At 40.4% G+C, this 19,799-nt stretch overlaps 1 protein-coding gene across 2 annotated transcripts in view; it reads right to left on the reverse strand.

Annotated features, from left to right (window-relative positions):
- Nucleotides 1-10,565: 10,565 nt before the first annotated feature.
- The window catches only part of zfyve21 (zinc finger, FYVE domain containing 21), a 33,449-nt gene continuing 24,215 nt past the window's right edge, over nt 10,566-19,799 (reverse strand). The window contains exons 5-8 of one of the 2 annotated variants that reach the window (XM_028821474.1): nt 18,175-18,266; nt 14,652-14,705; nt 13,966-14,096; nt 10,566-11,457 (exon numbers count right to left, since the gene is read on the reverse strand). In XM_028821474.1, coding sequence (XP_028677307.1) covers nt 11,422-11,457; nt 13,966-14,096; nt 14,652-14,705; nt 18,175-18,266 — 313 coding nt within the window. In that variant the 3' untranslated portion in view covers nt 10,566-11,421. The remainder of the gene's footprint in view (nt 11,458-13,965; nt 14,097-14,651; nt 14,706-18,174; nt 18,267-19,799) is intronic. The other variant, XM_028821475.2, reaches the window with a different exon arrangement.

Consider the following 19,799-nt stretch of genomic DNA (forward strand, 5'->3'; position numbering starts at 1 on the left):
TTCTCATTTACACACATGTATTCTGTCTTGTTCCTACTGACCTTCATTCTTCTCCTCACTAGAGCATATCTCCACCTTTCCAGGGTCTCCTCAACCTGCTCCCTACTATCGCTACAGATCACAATGTCATCAGCAAACATCATAGTCCACGGGGACTCCTGTCTAGTCTCGTCTGTCAGCCTGTCCATCACCATTGCAAATAAGAAAGGGCTCAGAGCTGATCCCTGATGTAATCCCACCGCCACCTAAAATGCAGACCTCACCACTGTCACACTTACCTTTTACATATCCTGTACCACTCTTGCATACTTCTCTGCCACTCCTGACTTCCTCATACAATACCACAACTCCTCTCTTGGCACCCATGTCGTATGCTTTCTCAAGGTCCACAGTGTAACTCCTTCTGGCCTTCTCTGTACTTCTCCATCAACACCCTAAGAGCAAACATTGCATCTGTAGTGCTCTTTCCTGGCAAGGCAAGACAGGAGTCAAAGTCAAAAAACAAACAAGGTCTTAAGCCTCAGGTCCTAACGATGACTCAACCTCTCCAGTCTCGAGCGGAGCAGTCTACATGGGTACATGAGCCAGGTCTTCAGAATTCTTAAAGGTATCGATGAAGCTACTGAACTGTGCTTTGTAATCTTTTCTAATTGTTGTAGCCTGTCTATGATCTGAGGCTTTTCAGGTAAGGAAGACGGAACTTTTGAGGTATGGTAGTAATATGCACTGATTATGGCGCCGAAGAATGACAACTTCTGATAAGTTGATGAGCACATGCAAGTTAAAATTCTAGTGTGTTCTGTATATGAATTAATAATGAATCTGTGAACCTATAAAGGTGATCCTGCAGAATTCTTTCTATTAAACCATGAATGACATACTCAAGGAAATTGGAGGATGTAAAAGAAAAGTGCATTTCAGACTGAAGCCATGAATCACCTCTCTACAAAAACAGTTGTGTGCAACTGTAACAAACTACCAAGTCACACAGTGCAAGTGGAAACTTTGACAACCTTTATAAAGTATCTGGATAAGATCTCCAATGATGGGCTTAATGAAGATCAGTAAGAGAGACGGTTATGACCGTTAATGCTGGCCATGGCCAATGTATTTTATTTTCAGTAGTACATCAGCCGCTCTACCTCAGGCTATAGGATTTCTGCAAGTTGCAAACAGTCAAACGCAGATACGTGAGGTATTTGATTGGGCCTATGCACTGTCATGCAGGTTTACATCCAAAGGGTGCATTTGTGTTTGTCATGGTTGGGAAAAATCTAGAATTATAGGGACCTGGGGCCTCATGTATAAATGGTGTGTATGCCTGTATCCACACTCACTTTGACATGTACAAAAACTAAACTTGGCATAAAACCACGCACATTTTCACGGCAGCTTCACACCGTGTGGTTTTTTTTTTTTTTTTTAGATTCACATCCATGACATGCGCTTTACAAATACACTGAAATTAATTGCATATCACGCACAAATTTAAGGCACTTGATTGTAATCATTCTGTAACAATATAATAGTACACACAATGTATCAAACTATTCCAAATGCCATCGCTGCTTTAGCATTGTCACTCTCAGTGCACTACTCAGAGTACTTTAACCTATTGTGTGTGCATGTGGTATCACAGTTGCACAGCAGCGGATTGGAAAGCTCTACGGTGGGTCGTGTCGAGAGTGCAGAGGATTATCGGGATACAGCATCTACCGTGGAGAGCACTTGTAGCACATGCTGCCTCTGGAAAGCCACCAGTATCTGCATGGATTCCACTCAGCTATGCCACAGTCTATTTGAACTTCTGCCACAGTCTATTTGAACTTCTCCCACCTGGTAAATGTTTCAGAGCCTTTCCTGCATGGACCTCACACTTCAGAAACCGTTTCATCCTAAGAGCTACAAACACAATCCGTCCATCATGTGCTCTCGTTAGAACTGTTTGCACTTTGAATTACAATTACCTCTCTGAACACTTCCACTACAACTGTAACACAGCACAGCCTGAGACGCTTTATGAACCATTTGCACTATCTGCACTTTTTTTTGATGTTTTACATGATTTTTTTTTTTAATCATTTTGTAGGAAAATTCGTTTATGGAGAAGTTGCATATTGAATCTCACTGTACTGTACAATGACAATAAAGGAATTCAGTTCAATAGAAAAGAGCGCGTATTTACAGATGATGATGACTGGCTTCAAAGCCGATTTAGATTTCCAAGAGCTCTTGTAGCTGTGTGCTGTTAGAATACTGGGATGTATTTGATATCATTGTTAGAATGAAATGCAGGATGTATATTGCATTTTACAGACTAACAACTTCATTTTAATAATGCATACTGTTAATAATTAAACATGGGGGTGTGGAGAATCCATACCTCGACACTCCAACAGGAGCACGCAGGCAGTGATCACCGCCCAGAATACATTGCATTCATGATATTAGTTTTCTGAACATTTTTAGAATACAAAGATGTACGCTTGATATCATTTTCATGATTAAATGCATTAAAGCATGTATTAAACATGAGGATAGCTAATACAAAGATGTTTATTGTGTGGCGATTGGTTACTTGGAGAAAAAAAAAAAAAAACAGAAGGACAAGAACTGAGTGAAAGGAACGCCAATTACAAATACAAGACGGGAGCCACTGACCTACAGGAAGTAACACACAGTGCTCCAGGTTGTATCGTGAAAACTGTGTGAAATTTGGGTCACCATGCTTGTGACAGTGCGGGCTGGCTCCAAGCTCCTGTTGCAGACAGGGAGCCTCTTGAACCTGCCACCATCAATAACATAACCAAGATGAGCCAAGCAAATAAGGACACCCATGCCACAGCAAGGGGTAGGTACAAGCAGTGTTCAGTGCTTTTATTAAAAACAAAACAGAAGTGTTCAACAGTGCAGTCTCCAATAAACAAATAATCCCATAAAAACAGTGCATAATGTGTGGGAGGTTACAGTGTCATGCAAGAAGCCATCCTGTAAAAACTCACCAGTCCAGGTGCAGCCTTCTAAAACCGACGTCTCTCTGGCTTATCCCATTCGGGTCTTGCAGCATGGAGAGATGTCATCCAATGGGTGCAGACAACCCTAAGTTGCTGCTTGTGCCTACGGGGCACTGCCGAGCCTCCACTTGTTTGGACTCCTGCTGCCGTTCCCCTGCCTTGTGGGGGAGTCCCTCTGGAGTAATCGTGTTACTTTTGTTCCTGTGAACCCTCAGCCCCCTCAAATGCTGGCCACACGCTCCTCTCCGGGGTGCTCGCATTCCTGCCTGCCTGGTTCCTCCTGTTTTGTGCTAGCCCTTTCTCGCTCCCGCCTTCTTTCTCTTTGGCCAATCTTTCATCCGTTTTACTTTTTCGATCACCTTCTGGCCATGCAGGTTCCAAATATATATTGCCTGCCTAATTGGGCACAGGAGCGAGGAGCTCTGTGGGACCATCGGGGTGCTGGCTGAATCGTCCGACTCTGCACGTGTATGCGCCGTCATCACCAAAACAAACTCACGCACACTCGATTGGACCCTGCACTTTCTGGTGTGTGATTATTAATTTAAAATTAGCACAGCAACACAGACCACTCATCACCTCACTTTAAAAAATAAATAGGAGCCCATGAAGCTGTGCAGAGGAGACCAACCAAGTGCATCCTAACACTTAAGGACATGTTCTACTGTGACCGACTCCGAGAGTGAAACCTGTTTAGTCTCAAGAAGAGGAGACTGGGGGGGGGGGGGGGGGGTGATCTAGATCTTCAAAATTTTTAAAAGGTTAAGAAAGATAAAGCAGATTCAACAGAACTCTTCTAAATTAATGGTGAATCACATACTCGAGAACACCAGTGGAAACTAAGGGGTCAAGTGTTTAGAACTGAAGCCAGTAAGCACTTCTTCACTCAAGGAGTTGAAAGAATCTGGAACAAACTAATCGAGCCATGTAGTTGAAAAAGAAACCTCAACAACCTTTTAGAAAAATCTGGATGAGATATTGGGACCACTTGGCTAAACAAATGAGCCTGGTGGGCTGAATGGTCTCTCATTTGTCAAATTTCTTATGTTTGACGCTCCATCTCATTTCTGCACTCCAACTCCCACTTTGATTCCTCTTTTATGGTTTCCATTTTTTACTCTCATCTCACACTTGCACTCCTACACACAAACCTCAGCTATAAATGACTTTTCCTGGGAAACATCTGTCCTATGATGATTCACCTCCCGCTTCCCACTTTCATTCAACGTGAATGTGGAGAAGGGGGCTTAAACATCACCACTCATCTGGTCCCTGTCACCACCTTAATATACCGGTCATGGTGGAGGACCACCGTCTTCCACCACTAACCTCACTCCTGCACCCCTGCTTACAGTCACCGTTCACAACTGTCCCCTTCAGACACAAATGTCCCAGTCCAACCCCATCTGCCTGCTCAAGTGACAGTGGATGGTCCACCTAACACTAACGTCTCTGTCTACATCTTTCTGATGAAGACTCGGTGACACCCTTCTTTAGTTACTGAACTTGAAAATGCAGGATTGTGGGCTATTTGAGTTTGTGCCCTGATCTTGCAGCTCAGCTTCATGGGGCCATAGAACTGGTTTTGGGTGGGGGGATTTGTTAGTTTTAAACTGGATGATGAACCTTTTCGTTCCATTATTACAGATTGGCTTAGCCCTTTACAAGTTTAAACTCCAACACAGACTTATTACTTAAAGAAAGATTTAGGATAACTCAAGGAGAAAAAATTCTCACCCGAAACCCAACTTGAATAAGGAGAGCCATGCAGCTGATTACCTCAGTTTTGCAATCCACCGCCAGTGGTGTTGTGGCGATCCCTACCCTACTGCTCAAGCAGCGGTCACTTAGCCGTCATCCGTGGTGTGACCTGTTGACGTTCATCAAGTTGAAGGTCTGCCCCCAGACATAAGCAGATACAAATTACATCAGCATGTGCCGCTGTCAAATGTTGTGAATTGTGGCCTCGTTGAAGAATTTCTCCTACTTTACAGAAGCACACATGCTGCAGGTCAAACAGTTCCAGTTATAATTCTTGAGCTACTTTTTGTAGTTGAAGGTTAGAGCACGTGACACCAGCATCGAAGACCACTTATCTTTATGAATGTCAGCAAATCAACAGATTGACGAGGGGCTGATCCTCCGTGTTGATCTTTGTTCATTTATGCAAACAGGCAGCTTGCCCTCAGTGCTGGTTTCGTGGACAGTAGAAGGGCAGAAAAATGAATAATTGCTGAGCCAGTAAAAATCACCTGGTTTGAAGGCTTAATGAGCGGGTCGGCACATGACAGACTGCTAGCACAGTCTGCATGTTTGGCAGAAAAAAGTGTCCCCTGTGATTGTACTCTTTGAACGCTGAAAGTCTTAATCCTTACAGCCATGTCACATTAAATGACTTTACCAGCAATTTTCAGCCATAGCCTTCATTTACTTAATCTTAGTCTGTCGTACCCTGCGAGTCATTCCAACCTGTCCGCAACTTTCTCCGAAAAATTCAAATGGGAATTGCAAGACGGCAGCTGAACTTACCGTAGTGGTTAACCCTTCATACAACACAGGCTCCGTTACTGGCTGTCACAAAAGGGTGCGAGGACAAACGCGATGGAAGATCACTAAATGGTACGTGGGCAGCGATGCTAAGCCATTTAAACCGACACTGTGCAGCAACAAGTTCAACACCTGCATTCGGCAAGTCTGACATGCCCCTCACCTAGAAGTCACGTTAAGCGACATTGGTTTTACATGTTAAAACATACAGCCTTCGTTAAAATGTACAGTGGTGTGAAAAACTATTTGCCCCCTTCCTGATTTCTTATTCTTTTGCATGTTTGTCACACAAAATGTTTCTGATCATCAAACACATTTAACCATTAGTCAAATATAACAGAAGTAAACACAAAATGCAGTTTGTAAATGGTGGTTTTTATTATTTAGGGAGAAAAAAAAATCCAAACCTACATGGCCCTGTGTGAAAAAGTAATTGCCCCCTGAACCTAATAACTGGTTGGGCCACCCTTAGCAGCAATAACTGCAATCAAGCGTTTGCGATAACTTGCAATGAGTCTTTTACAGCGCTCTGGAGGAATTTTGGCCCACTCATCTTTGCAAAATTGTTGTAATTCAGCTTTATTTGAGGGTTTTCTAGCATGAACCGCCTTTTTAAGGTCATGCCATAGCATCTCAATTGGATTCAGGTCAGGACTTTGACTAGGCCACTCCAAAGTCTTCATTTTGTTTTTCTTTAGCCATTCAGAGGTGGATTTGCTGGTGTGTTTTGGGTCATTGTCCTGTTGCAGCACCCAAGATCGCTTCAGCTTGAGTTGACGAACAGATGGCCGGACATTCTCCTTCAGGATTTTTTGGTAGACAGTAGAATTCATGGTTCCATCTATCACAGCAAGCCTTCCAGGTCCTGAAGCAGCAAAACAACCCCACACCATCACACTACCACCACCATATTTTACTGTTGGTATGATGTTCTTTTTCTGAAATGCTGTGTTCCTTTTACGCCAGATGTAACGGGACATTTGCCTTCCAAAAAGTTCAACTTTTGTCTCATCAGTCCACAAGGTATTTTCCCAAAAGTCTTGGCAATCATTGAGATGTTTCTTAGCAAAACTGAGACGAGCCCTAATGTTCTTTTTGCTTAACAGTGGTTTGCGTCTTGGAAATCTGCCATGCAGGCCGTTTTTGCCCAGTCTCTTTCTTATGGTGGAGTCGTGAACACTGACCTTAATTGAGGCAAGTGAGGCCTGCAGTTCTTTAGACGTTGTCCTGGGGTCTTTTGTGACCTCTCGGATGAGTCGTCTCTGCGCTCTTGGGGTAATTTTGGTCGGCCGGCCACTCCTGGGAAGGTTCACCACTGTTCCATGTTTTTGCCATTTGTGGATAATGGCTCTCACTGTGGTTCGCTGGAGTCCCAAAGCTTTAGAAATGGCTTTATAACCTTTACCAGACTGATAGATCTCAATTACTGCTGTTCTCATTTGTTCCTGAATTTCTTTGGATCTTGGCATGATGTCTAGCTTTTGAGGTGCTTTTGGTCTACTTCTCTGTGTCAGGCAGCTCCTATTTAAGTGATTTCTTGATTGAAACAGGTGTGGCAGTAATCAGGCCTGGGGGTGGCTACGGAAATTGAACTCAGGTGTGATACACCACAGTTAGGTTATTTTTTAACAAGGGGGCAATTACTTTTTCACACAGGGCCATGTAGGTTTGGATTTTTTTTTCTCCCTAAATAATAAAAACCACCATTTACAAACTGCATTTTGTGTTTACTTGTGTTATATTTGACTAATGGTTAAATGTGTTTGATGATCAGAAACATTTTGTGTGACAAACATGCAAAAGAATAAGAAATCAGGAAGGGGGCAAATAGTTTTTCACACCACTGTATTTTTGCAGTCCATCATTTGCTTTCCGCTTCTTTATGTCACTAATTTTAGCACATATTCCCTTTACAGAATGGATCCAACTCTAAACGGTGAATTAAATTAGAATAGAGTTTTACGCTGCAACACAAATAACAACAAACAATTTGGAAAACGGTGAATGCTTGACTAACTGAGGGCCAGGTAATCTGACCCATGGCTGTAGTTGAACCAAAGCTGCTAAAGCGGCTACATCTGAGAAGTGTGTGCCCCCTGATCAGGGTGTACGTGGCTTTTGATTCCAGAAAGATGCTTAGCACTCTCATTTATTCAGCTTGTATTCTTTATTTTTTTTTCATGCAAGATAAGTTGAGAAGCCATCCATTTTTCTTTTTCTCAAAGGAATACTCCACCCAAAAATGGCATGCGTTTGTGTTACTTACCCACATCCTACATATGAGAAAAAATGTAATCTCTCGTTTTCATGCAGAATGGAGAAAAAAAAAGTTTGATATAATAGAAACCAATAGTGACCAATGCTGTAAACTGGCCAATGATGAAGGAAAAGACACACAATCCACAAGTGAGTTATCTAGTCGTATGCTCAACAATTGCAAAATGCATGCTTTTTTGTTAAAATATTGTTAAACTGTTACTTTCACAATAATCCACACACATCATAGTCCCATGAGGCTTTAGTTTCATGTTTGACTCAAGTCCCAACTAGAATGGCTCTTGCTCCTGGGTAGGTATTTGTTCCTCTTAGTCATGGTTTGGAAAAACCCATTTCAAAAAAACAGATCCATGGATATATAAAAACAGTAATTAGGGGAGAACCTCCAATGGCAAGGGCATCATATCCGACAGTGGCAGGCTCTCTCAACCTCACTACATTTGTTATCTCGAGTGATTCAAGCCGAGCCACCTAATGTAACCAGCAAAGAATTACTTGCGGTCCTGTGGACAGAGGGGCTGGCTGTAAACTCAGGGCCTCCGAGTCAGATGCATATGCTTATTCAACCTCTCTAAAGGGAATTCCCCTAATCAACTCAACAAGCAGACCTCTGGTGTCCATGCTCTGTCTAAGATGAGACGAGTAACTCAGTTAAGGCAGAAACCTGCTTTCTTAAAAACCCTGTTTACCTGCACGAGTCCACTTATGGAATTCTATGGCAAAATACTTCAATGACATAAAAATGGGCCACCGTGAATCCGAAAGCAAGCCGGAACCCAGTGCCTCCAAAGATTGTGCTGCGGAGTTAAGCACCATATGTTAATCTCATCAACAATTTAGCGATTATTAAGACAGATTACTTCAAGCTGGAGAAGGAATAATGTGATTGCTCGAGCTTTCACCTCAGGAAGTTGATTTACGTGAATGTTTCCACCGTTTCCTACCCATGGCTGCTGGAAGCCTGTACGAAGCAGACACATGCAGGCTAATAGAGTGCAACAGCCATGCACAGACTATGAAGTCTTTAACTGCAGCCTGGTTAAGGGTGTACATGACCACATAACCGGGTACGCGCAGACAGGTCTGTGTATGCTAACCTGCTTTTGCAGAGGCCAATATCCTGGTTTCTTGAACTATAATAAGGGTATACATGGCATTTTTTAAACCAGGTTTCTGTAAATAACAGGGTTATTAAATCACATGTAAAACACAATGCCTAATGATTTACATCTACTGAGAGAAAATATTATCAAAAAAATCTGCCCCATGTTTAACAGTACATGCCAGAACAAAGAAAACACGTATATCTACCGATTCCTTCATTCTTCAGAAAGGCAGCCCAAACACGATGCAGCATGGACACCTTTGTGCTCTTGCATAATCCATATTGTCAAGTTAGTGAGGCTGCAGCATAATACAAAAAGACGCTAAAAAGACTGTCTTTTGTTGCATGGTGGAACTGTGATTAATTTATACTTACCATGAAGCAAAAAACTCTAACGGGAATGACTGAGTTTTCAGCTGTTGTTATAGAACCATCAAGCAGATGGAGATTTGTTTTATAGGTACTAGGGGGCTTTGCCCCCTGCTCGCTTCAATTGCCCACCCCTTCCCCAGGGCATGCTATGCGCCTGCCACTTTGCGTCTCTGCTACTTGCATTGTGAAGAGGGGGACTGAACGCACGCTAAGGAGATGTGGTTGCTCCTCCAAAACCCTCTCTTAAACGGCGATACATTAGGAAACAAATACATTTTTTTTTTACCTCCTCTTTGCTCAGTCAGCTGCTGGCTTGCTGCTGCTTGTGCCGTGCTGCGTGATCTGCATGTCGCGCAGCGCTTCAAACCTTTAAAAGCCTGTACAGCAGCTGTCCTTTTGTCTCACGGAATGTTAAAGTGTCTCCGAAAAAAATCATGTCTCGTCTTCTTTCAAGCCTTCCAAGATTTTTGTTTAATATATATATATATATATATATATATATATATATATATATATATATATATATATATATATATATATATAACAGAGAGATATCTTAAGGCCTGTCACATTACACGTTTCATTTACATTATCTTAGCGAGTTGGAGGCAGTCTCGGTGCGCTCCCATGACCCCAGTTGTGTAGTCAGACATACTGAGCAACTCAGTCCAGTCTGTGACTCAACTCAACAAAACAGAACCAGTACCAGTTAAGTTGTAGGGGCTGCCTCACTGTGTACGAGAGCTGACAACCAAGTGGTGCTCACCCAGACGTACGATGCATATAATGCAGCAATGAGGAATAAGAAACATGTATGTTTTGGACCTTAGAAACAGAACAGCAACTTTGCTGTCTGATATCGTGTGTTTTACATACTACTAACAAACCACCAACAACGCTGCAGCTGAACTTGCCACTCCGGTGGAGCCTTCGCATGGCAACCAGCTTGTTATTGGCTGTCAGAAAAAGGGGTGAGCTTGAGATACTTTGCAAAGCTGAACCTGCTGGAAAGTCACCATGCAGTCATACCCTGCGCGTTCTAGTGATGCAATCTGACATGCTCAGCAACTTAGTCATCGAGGTTGGCATCCCCTCTGACTAGAAGTCGTGTAATGTGTTATCGGCTTTACTGGGTTTCAAGAGTTGTGTTTCCTGAATAAACAAGTAACTTGAAAGAAAATGGTTGTAAGTGCAATAAACCGCATAAAACAAAATCAATCCTAATTTAAATTTCAGACATGCCAAATAGATTCAGATTTTAAAAATTTAATTCAAGAAAAATGTACACACCATACAAACAGCTTTCATTTGAACAGGCAGACTTATTTACAGGCTCTAAAGGTCACTGCAAAGTACATACAAAGAAGAAGAAGAAGAAGAAGGGTAACTTCCATCCGATGCCAAACATTCCTCACAGAACTTTTTTTTTTCTCTTGTAGTGTTGCTAAAACTTGCTTTACAATCTCCGGCAGTTTTGGCTCATAGCAGACTTAGCAATTTTTTTTAATATAAACAAAGCAAGCTTTTCTGGTCTGGATACACTGACGTACACCAAAAAAAATAAAATAAAACTTATTTCAAGTCCCTGGTTAACAAAAAAATGGCACTTTTTGAAAACATCCACTCAGTTTAAACTTTACATTAGTGGTTTATTAAATAGTCCTGTGCTTCAGTCTTTTAAATGTTTCTGTTACAGCTGAGAAATAGTAATACTCCAAAGAAAACCAATTAGAATTTCACCTCTTGGTCTCTGTAGGAAGATATTCATTGGATAAAAATACTGGATTTGTACCAGAATGTAGGAAAAATGTACATAAGTGCTACAAAATTATTCTAAATACTTGGGCAGTAAAAAAGAGTGCACACTGCCGGGTTACCATTGTGTTAAAATATATAGAAATATTTAACAAAATATGTTTACAAAATTGAAATTGTGAGACTACATTTAAAGCATTATTAAAATGTACATATTGCACTAAATATTGTACTGGTGGGTCCCCAGGATTCTCTGAAGAGTAAATAAATCGGGGCACTAAGCAGCAATTACAGAGGCTTTGTTAATACAGCTGAGGAATCTCGAGCGCTCTTCCTGCAATGGCATTTCGCTTACTGATCTCGAGACTCGTACAGAAGCTTTGCTGCCTGCAGGGAGACAAAAGGAAACATCTTTTCACCGAGACATAACTTCAGGCCATAAAAAGAAAAGGAAAGGATACCAGAGACAAAGTGCATGCACCCCAGAGACAAAAAGCCCAGAATGCAGTGAAGTGCACATTAGCAGGAGTGTTTCGGTGTTGTAAACAAGATTTAACTCTAGAGTGGGGGGTGGGGTGGGCTCAGACAGCCTGTGTCTGTGATTTACAACAAAAGAAATAAATAAAGTGGACTTCATTATTTCATTTTGTTGCCAATACAATACATGAGGGTTTAGACAAATAAACTGACAAGATGTAAAGAAGACACAATAGCACCTCCACCAAGTAATCAAAGCTTTCCCTTTGCTATTTTTATCATTTAGTTCTGTGTTTCTAAGCCGACAAGCAGTCCTAACTACCCCAGGGAGGCACAGTGGCCACTGATTTTTGATCAATAGGAGTTTGCCTTATTGCTACACTCAGACCTAGAATGACAGTTTGCAGTGTGAAAATAAGCTAAGATCCACCATTTAATCCACAGGAGGGTATGCCCTGCTGTACTGCCAATTGTGCTTTTCGTAAAAAGCAAATACTTTGCAAACAGCAGTCTTGACTTGAGAAAGACTTTGACACTTTGCATATCATGCGTCTTCATTAGAGCACCATAGTGCCAAGCTGCAAGTGCTGCGGACTCAAAACTCTCAAGTCTTGGATTTAAATTCCAGACTGGGTAGTGCTGGTGTGGAGTTTGCACCTTCTCCTTCAGGCGCTTTTCCTAAGACTACTATTTCCTCCCAAATTCTGAAGACATGCAAGTTCAACTGGCTGGAGATTCTAAATTTAGGTACTGACAGCATAAATGAACAAGTGGTATGGAAACAGGGATAAGCAGTACAACAGGTACGCCGATAAACATTTTCTATTAGATTAAATTAAGTTTTGTATTTTCATGCAATCTTATGGAAGCTTAATCCTGCCAATCATTATTTCTCAAAATTACTGCCTACTGTAGTTGGTATCATTGTGTAGGAGTGTGCTCCTGTCATCCTGTGATGGATAGTGAGGGACAGATTAAGGATGTTCATCGGTGACAAGAACTGAACAAAACCGTAACTACCATAGCAGCACTGGGTGTAAGGCAAGAAGCAAACGTGGTGGATAGTACTCCAGTCCATTGGCGGGCTCAACTGCACACTCAAACAGAAAAAAAAATATGCAGAGTGCAATCCAGCAACGAAAACCTGTAAATGAACTTTTTAGTTTTAATCCAGTTTATTACTACAGATATGCTGAAACAGTATGACCAGGATACACATACTGCTTGTGTTCATATGTTAAATGTTCAAGGTCTCAAGTTGGGGGGATGGAAAAAGAGGATAGTGGTTATTAACTTCATATCACATGAAGGACTAAACACTTTTTTGTTAATTTGGAAGTACCCCTGACATAGTTCCAGTATTCAAGGTCTTCCCTGCAGTCACTGGTAACACCAGAATGCATGTTAAGGGAGAGGTTATGCCTGCACATAGCACGCAATCATGTTACTCGCATGGGAAGAAAATGCAAACAACATACAGACCCTGGCGCCTGGAGTCAGAAATGACAGCTCTGTGCTACCACTCTGCCTATATTAAAACATCTGTACTAAACTTAATAAACTTTAGCCTGATTAAAACTAAATGTGTGCCTATAAGTTTTGTTCAGTTCTTGTCATTTGATTATATGCAATGCATAATCTTAATCTACACCTCACTATCTGTCACAGGACATCTCCTTCAGGATCTTTTCCTAAGACTACTATTTCCTCCCAAATTCTGAAGACATGCACACTTGTGCACAATGATACCAGTCACACCAGGCAATGTTTGTGAAATAACACCATAATCACTGCAGAATAATGTAATACTTTTGCAAAATAACAATAATTTTGTGAAATAACACTATTTTTTTAGTAGTGGGAATAAACTTCCTTATAATCTTACTTATAATAGTGCCAGAAAGTGGCCCTTGTTCAAATCAGTCAAATTTACAACAGAGAATTTCACCATTTTTTACTTTATGGCAATGCTACTACTACTGCTATTATTAATACTAATCACTACTACTAGATTTGGCGCTTTATGAATGACTGGAAGTGTGTGCTCGGTGATGAGCTGGATTCATATAAAAGGGTTGGTATCTGCCATTTATCTGACTCCGACCATCCCAGGTCCCCAAATGTCAATTGGTGCTTTTGGAAATTAAATGAAAAGTGTGGATAACTTTTCAAAGGATTAAGTATTAAAACTGAGACAAAGGATTCTATTATGGAAAACTCTGGAAAAAGACAGAAATCTGCTCTTCCCTAACCTTGCAAACCGCGTGATTCTTAAGAAGAAGAGCAGCAGCAGTAGCTGGCCACCCAACGTCTGCCTACAACAGCCCTGTTTTGTTTCACTTGCATGTTGGCGCCACCCAGTGGATACTGATAAAGTTGAAATAGACCTAATCAGATGAGCCCTGAAAGTCAAGTTACCTTGTGCATGGCAGCCAGCCAGGAGGCAGCAACCTTCCTCTCTTCATGGGCAGTCAGCCTGAGTTGTTGTATCTCCTGGGATGCAGGTAGCTTATATTGCAGCAGCATCCCACTGGGGCGAGAATTTCCACCTACACAGTCAGGGGGAGGGTGAGCAAATGAGTTATCAGAATATCTTAAAATACCAGAAATTCTATAGATGAAAGGTAACATTTAGTATCATGACAGAATAAATAGGATCTTATTGAAATAAAAGCAAAACAACAAGGATAGATTCTGGAAGACAACGCAATCATACAATGGCCTTATATTTTTGTACTTAAGCATTTTTTTACCTTACACTTTGCTTTTATTGTTTACTTTTAAGTAAAGAAATAAGACTTGGAGACAGCAAAGCATTCGTGATGTCTGGGTATTACAATAATGAGCAACAGTTAGCCACATTTGTTTAGCCATGCTTGAATGATACACAACACCTCTCACTCTCTCTCTCTCTCTCAGCATACAACACTTTCCATACGCAGCGATCGACAGGAGCCACCAAAGTTTTGTCTATCTTGTGCATTTCAGACCTTTCACAAGAGAAGGAGGGGTGGCATTGGTGTGATAAGAAAACAAAAAATAACATTCAACTCTGAGGGAGAAAGAAAAAAAACAGAAGGGAAAGCAGAAAAAAATAAGCTGACCTTCAGAAATATACTGACTTTCCAGGAGACTGGTGTAAGTGTGAATGTCTTTTTCTGCATCCAGAACAGAGAAAGGTGAAAGACAGACAGAGAGAAGGGTTAGTCAAAGGCAAAACATCCAGGAAGTTGCATACAGACAGACATACAGTTCTACAGGCACCACTGGTGCAAGTTATGCATGAATGGCAAATCTGCCTTTTTGACAGCTGCCAGGAACAGAAGATTTCAAAGAAGTGGCAGACATGGGTGCCTTGGGGAAATAGCCTTTCAAAGCTACTAACATTATGTCTTGTACAGAGACAGTGCGACAGGTGACACGTCAACCCTCTAGTCAAGTGCTTGCATCAACTGTCCTGGCAAAACATAAGCTAAAATGACAAAGCTGACAAACAAGCATTGTCAATCTGAAAGCTTTCATTCTTGATTGGAATATTTTATGGTGTTATATTTTGTAAGAGGTTTCACAATATCTGTGCATATATATTTTTTTTAATTTTATTAATTTTTATCATTCCATACAAATAGATCAGTTTTTACAAAAAATAGGACTGAAAACAGATCGACCCCCACCCCTGAGAAAGAGAGCATGGCCAATGGGGTAAACCCTAAAGCTTGTAAACATACCTAAATTGATTAGTTTAATAGGGCAACAGAGATGAATGGAGAAGAGAAAAAAATGCGGAGAGAATTGCTTCCTTTGTGCTTTAAGAGCTTATTCTAAAATATTATTGATTAGATCCCGCCAGGTTTTGAAAAAGTTGTGTACAGATTATCTAACTGAGAATTTGATTTTTTCCCCCGATTTCAAACAGTATAAAACATCAGTTTCCCACCGACTAAAAAGAGGAGAATTAGGATTCTTCCAGTTTAGCAAAATAAGTCTACGTGCCAAAAGTGTAGTGAATGCAATCACAGTTTGTTTGTCCTCCTCCACCTTTAACCCATCTGGAAGAACGCCAAACACAGCTGGTAATGGGTTAGGAGGGATTGTGACACGAATGCTGTCTGAGAGGCACTTAAAAATTTTGGTCTAAAATGATGTTAATTTGGTGCAGGCCCAAAACATGTGACCCAGTGAGGCTGGGACTTGATTGCAGTGTTCGCAGGTTGGATCTTGCCCTGGAAACATTTTGGACAGTTTTAAGCGAGACAGATAACTTTGAATTGAATAATTGTATGCTTTGCGCATATGGAGGTCGAGTGAATTCTCTGTATTGCTACTTTCCACTCCTTTTCTGATATATTGATTAAGAGATCTTTTTCCCATTGCCGTCTTGGATCTTTGAAAGGGAGGGACTGTAAAATAATTTTATATGTTGCAGAGATGGTGTTTAAGTCCTTGAAATTGAGCAATATTTTTTCTGGCATGGAGGAGGGTGCAAGATGAGGAAAATCGGGCAGGTTCTGTTTAACAAAGTTCCTAATTTGAAGATAGTGAAAGAAATGTGTAGCTGGAAAGTTAAATTTGGAATGTAATTGTTCATAGGAAAAACTGCATATGTTTGCGAGGGATTAAAGTGGGGGTTCTCTTGCAGGGGTGCCACAGATAAAAGATTCTTTATCTTAAAATGCTTTCTACATTGGTTCCATGTCCTGAGTGAGTGAAGCACAATTGGGTTATTAGTATATTGGCAATAACTTGCATTTATTGGGGCACAAAGCAGGGAATATAGAGAAGTACTGCAGGATTTTACTTCTATTGCGGACCAAGCCAGTGTATGTTCATCTATTTGTGTCCAGGTTTTTATAGCTTGTATGTTTGCTGCCCAGTAGTAAAACTGAAAGTTGGGTAGGGCCATGCCACCTTCTGCCTTAGGTCTTTGTAGGGTCGTTCTTTGGATACGTGGATTTTTTGAGTTCCAAATAAATGAGGTTATTGTTGAATCTAATCGCGTAAAAAATGATTTATTGATGTATATTGGAATGTTTTGAAATAAAAAAAGCTTAGGAAGAATATTCATCTTAACAACTTAATTCTTCCAGCTAGAGTAAGATGAAGGGTTGACCATCTATGCAAGTCTTGCTTAATTTTTTCCATAGAGACGGCGAAATTTTGTTGATAAAGAGCTTTGTGTTTACTTGCGATATTTACCCCTAGGTATTTAAACTGATCTGCAATGATAAAAGGTAGGGTGTCCAATCTAATTATTATATGCTTGAGAATTCACTGGAAAGAGTACACTTTTATTCAGATTAATTCTGAGACCAGAGATCTTTTGAAATTCTGTAAGTGCTGTTAAGACTGCAGGCGCAGAATTCTGTGGGTCTGATACATACAGTACCATATCATCTGCATATAGAGAAATTTTCTGTTCCAGTCCTTCTCTGATTATCCCCTTTATCTGATAAGCATTTCGACAGTAAACTGCCAGTGGTTCAATGGCGATTGCAAATAGCAGTGGTGACAAGGGGCATCCTTGTCTGGTACCACGTTCTAGCTTAAAGTAGTCTGAACAAATGTTGTTAATACAAACTGAAGCTTCTGGATTGGTATACAGGTTCGGGCCAAACCCAGGTATTTCCATTCAATCATGTCAAATGCTTTTTCTGCATTCAATGATAATATTATTTCTAGGGTGTTTGACTTTGTTGGCGAGTATATTACATTAAACAGGCGTCGGAGATTGGAAGATAAGTGTCGAACTTGATAAATCCAGTTTGATCTTGTGATATTACCGCAGGCAGCACTTTCTCCATCCTTTTTGCTATGATTTTTGAGAGTATCTTAACATCCTTATTCAGGAGTGAAATTGGTCTGTATGATGCACATTGTAATAAGTTCTTATTTTGTTTAGGAAAGACGGTGATTAATGCTTGGCGAAAAGTTTGAGGTAGAATTTGATTGTCTCTAGCTTCTGTAAATGTTGCTAATAGGAGGGGAGCTAGCTGAGTGAATTTCTTATAAAATTCTGCAGGGTAGCCATCAGGGCCTGCGGCTTTCCCGCCTTGAAGTGACTTTATAGCATCTAGTAATTCTGATAGCACCACAGGTTTGTGCAGTTCCTCCACACTAAAAGTATCTATTTGTGGTATCTGTAATGTACCCAGAAATGCATTAGATTGTGTGTTGTCTTCTTTAAACTCAGTACAATATAAGGATTTATAGTAGTCTCTAAATGTGTGCATTACACTTTTATGGTCAATGATTTCATCTCCGTTTGTGTTGGTGATTACTGGGATTGCATTGTGAACTTCTTGCTTGTGGATGTCTGTTCATATTCTGTTGGTAATGTGAAATCACCCTAGCAGCCAGAGCTTCTTCAGTAACACAAACTGTACCCATGGGCATATAAGCAAAGCTTTTTTGTATAAAAGTACCAAATTTCCCAATGCTACAAATGACATTGGAAATGAACAAGTACAACCTCTCTGCTGTGTCAATGGCTTCTAAGTTTACAGGAACTTCACTTAATGAGGAACCAAGTTCTAGATTGCAAGTAATAAAGACCATACACTGAAAGGTGGCAACACAGTTGTGCAATTTCTTGGAATAAAGCAATTATAAGTGCAAGACAATCCATACCTCCTGGAGCAAATCCGTCTGTGAGAATCTGGACACTAGAAATGCGGGCAAGCTCAACCTGCAGATGACTCACTCCAACCATGAAGAGATACCTTACACCAGAAAACATGAAGCAAAACATTAGGGGTCAACACCACATTCAGTATATAGATCTGCTACTTTGTTTCCCAAAAAATATATGTGCTTTATAAGCAACTATTTGACGTAATGTTTCAAGGAAAACAAAGTTTGGCTGGAGTTTATAGATAAACATCCCTGCATACCGGAGAGCCGTCAATATTGAAATCAGTCCCCTTGTCTACTACTTTAAACAACCACAGATTTGAGGAAGGAAGGAAAGTATCTCACTATGCAAAAAAAATGGATTTATATTACTGATCTATACTCATGACTTTCTTCATGTCCATAATGTACTGAATACATTCTACCACATTTCAAGATTAATTTGAATAAAAGATTATTTTCTGTGAAAAGCCTTGTTTGTCACCTTAAATCTTATCAATTGTTTTCAACTATCTCACAACAGTTCACATACTTATGAATGATAATCATACAATGATGTGAAGATAGATATATGGAGAAAACACAAAAATTCAAATTGAGCGGGACCCAGCAGTGACCAACTCTAAACAACAGCAAACAATAGTAAATTATATATGTTTTATAATTATGTGTTTTAATTTTAGATGTGATTAATTACATATATTCATGCAATTGATATTTTTTTTTGTTTTCATCAGGAGGAACTAGGAGGCTCATCAAAAGGACACAACCTTGGAGAATTCATACTTCAACAAGGCAATGAGCCTAAATGCAAAGCTAAAGCTACACTTTAATAGCATGAAGAAGGTGAAACATCCTGGATGGTACACGCAAAGTCAAGATTACAATACACCATTACTCTCTGAGTAACTTTCAACAGTTAGAGTAAGTTTGCAAAAAAAACAGGCAAGTATTAAACTTGCAAAATGTGAAAAACGTTTACTGAATTCACAAAGGATACAAGGTAGTAATTTCTGAACCCTTTAATCCTTAGATATTTAATCATTTTGAAAAATGGATTTTAAAATAAAGTGGCACAGTGGTAGTGCTGCTGCCTCACAACAATGAAAACAGAGTTCGAGCTCCTGGTGCTCCCTGTATGGCGTTTGTATGATCTCCATGGGTTTTGTCCAGGTGCTCCAGTGCTAATTAAGTCCTGATATGTGTATGTGTGACTGCCCTGTGAAGGGATAACATTCTCTCTAGTGATTGTTCCTGCCTGGTACCCAATGCTTTTTGGGACAGGTTCCAGCTTCCCCACAACCATGCTCTAAATAAGGTTTTGGAAATACAAGGATGTATTTTAAAATGTGGAATTTTGATTTACATTTATTATTTTAAACGTTGATAATCGCCAATGAAAATGTAAAGATGTATTGTATTGTAACACAACAAACTGCATTGTGTCTATGAATACTTCCTACATCCTTTGCGTATGCTTCATACATTCTGTCATTGTCTGTTCTGGACAATCGCTAAGCAGGAGGGTGACATTTTGATGCAATGTTCGTCCGAACTAGAAGAAGATTCTGCACTTGCTACACCAGCCTGTGTTGATAGTTTTTGTCAAGTCTTGCATCAGT

Source organism: Erpetoichthys calabaricus, chromosome 16, assembly GCF_900747795.2.
Source record: "Erpetoichthys calabaricus chromosome 16, fErpCal1.3, whole genome shotgun sequence".
Taxonomy (NCBI): Eukaryota; Metazoa; Chordata; class Cladistia; order Polypteriformes; family Polypteridae; genus Erpetoichthys; species Erpetoichthys calabaricus.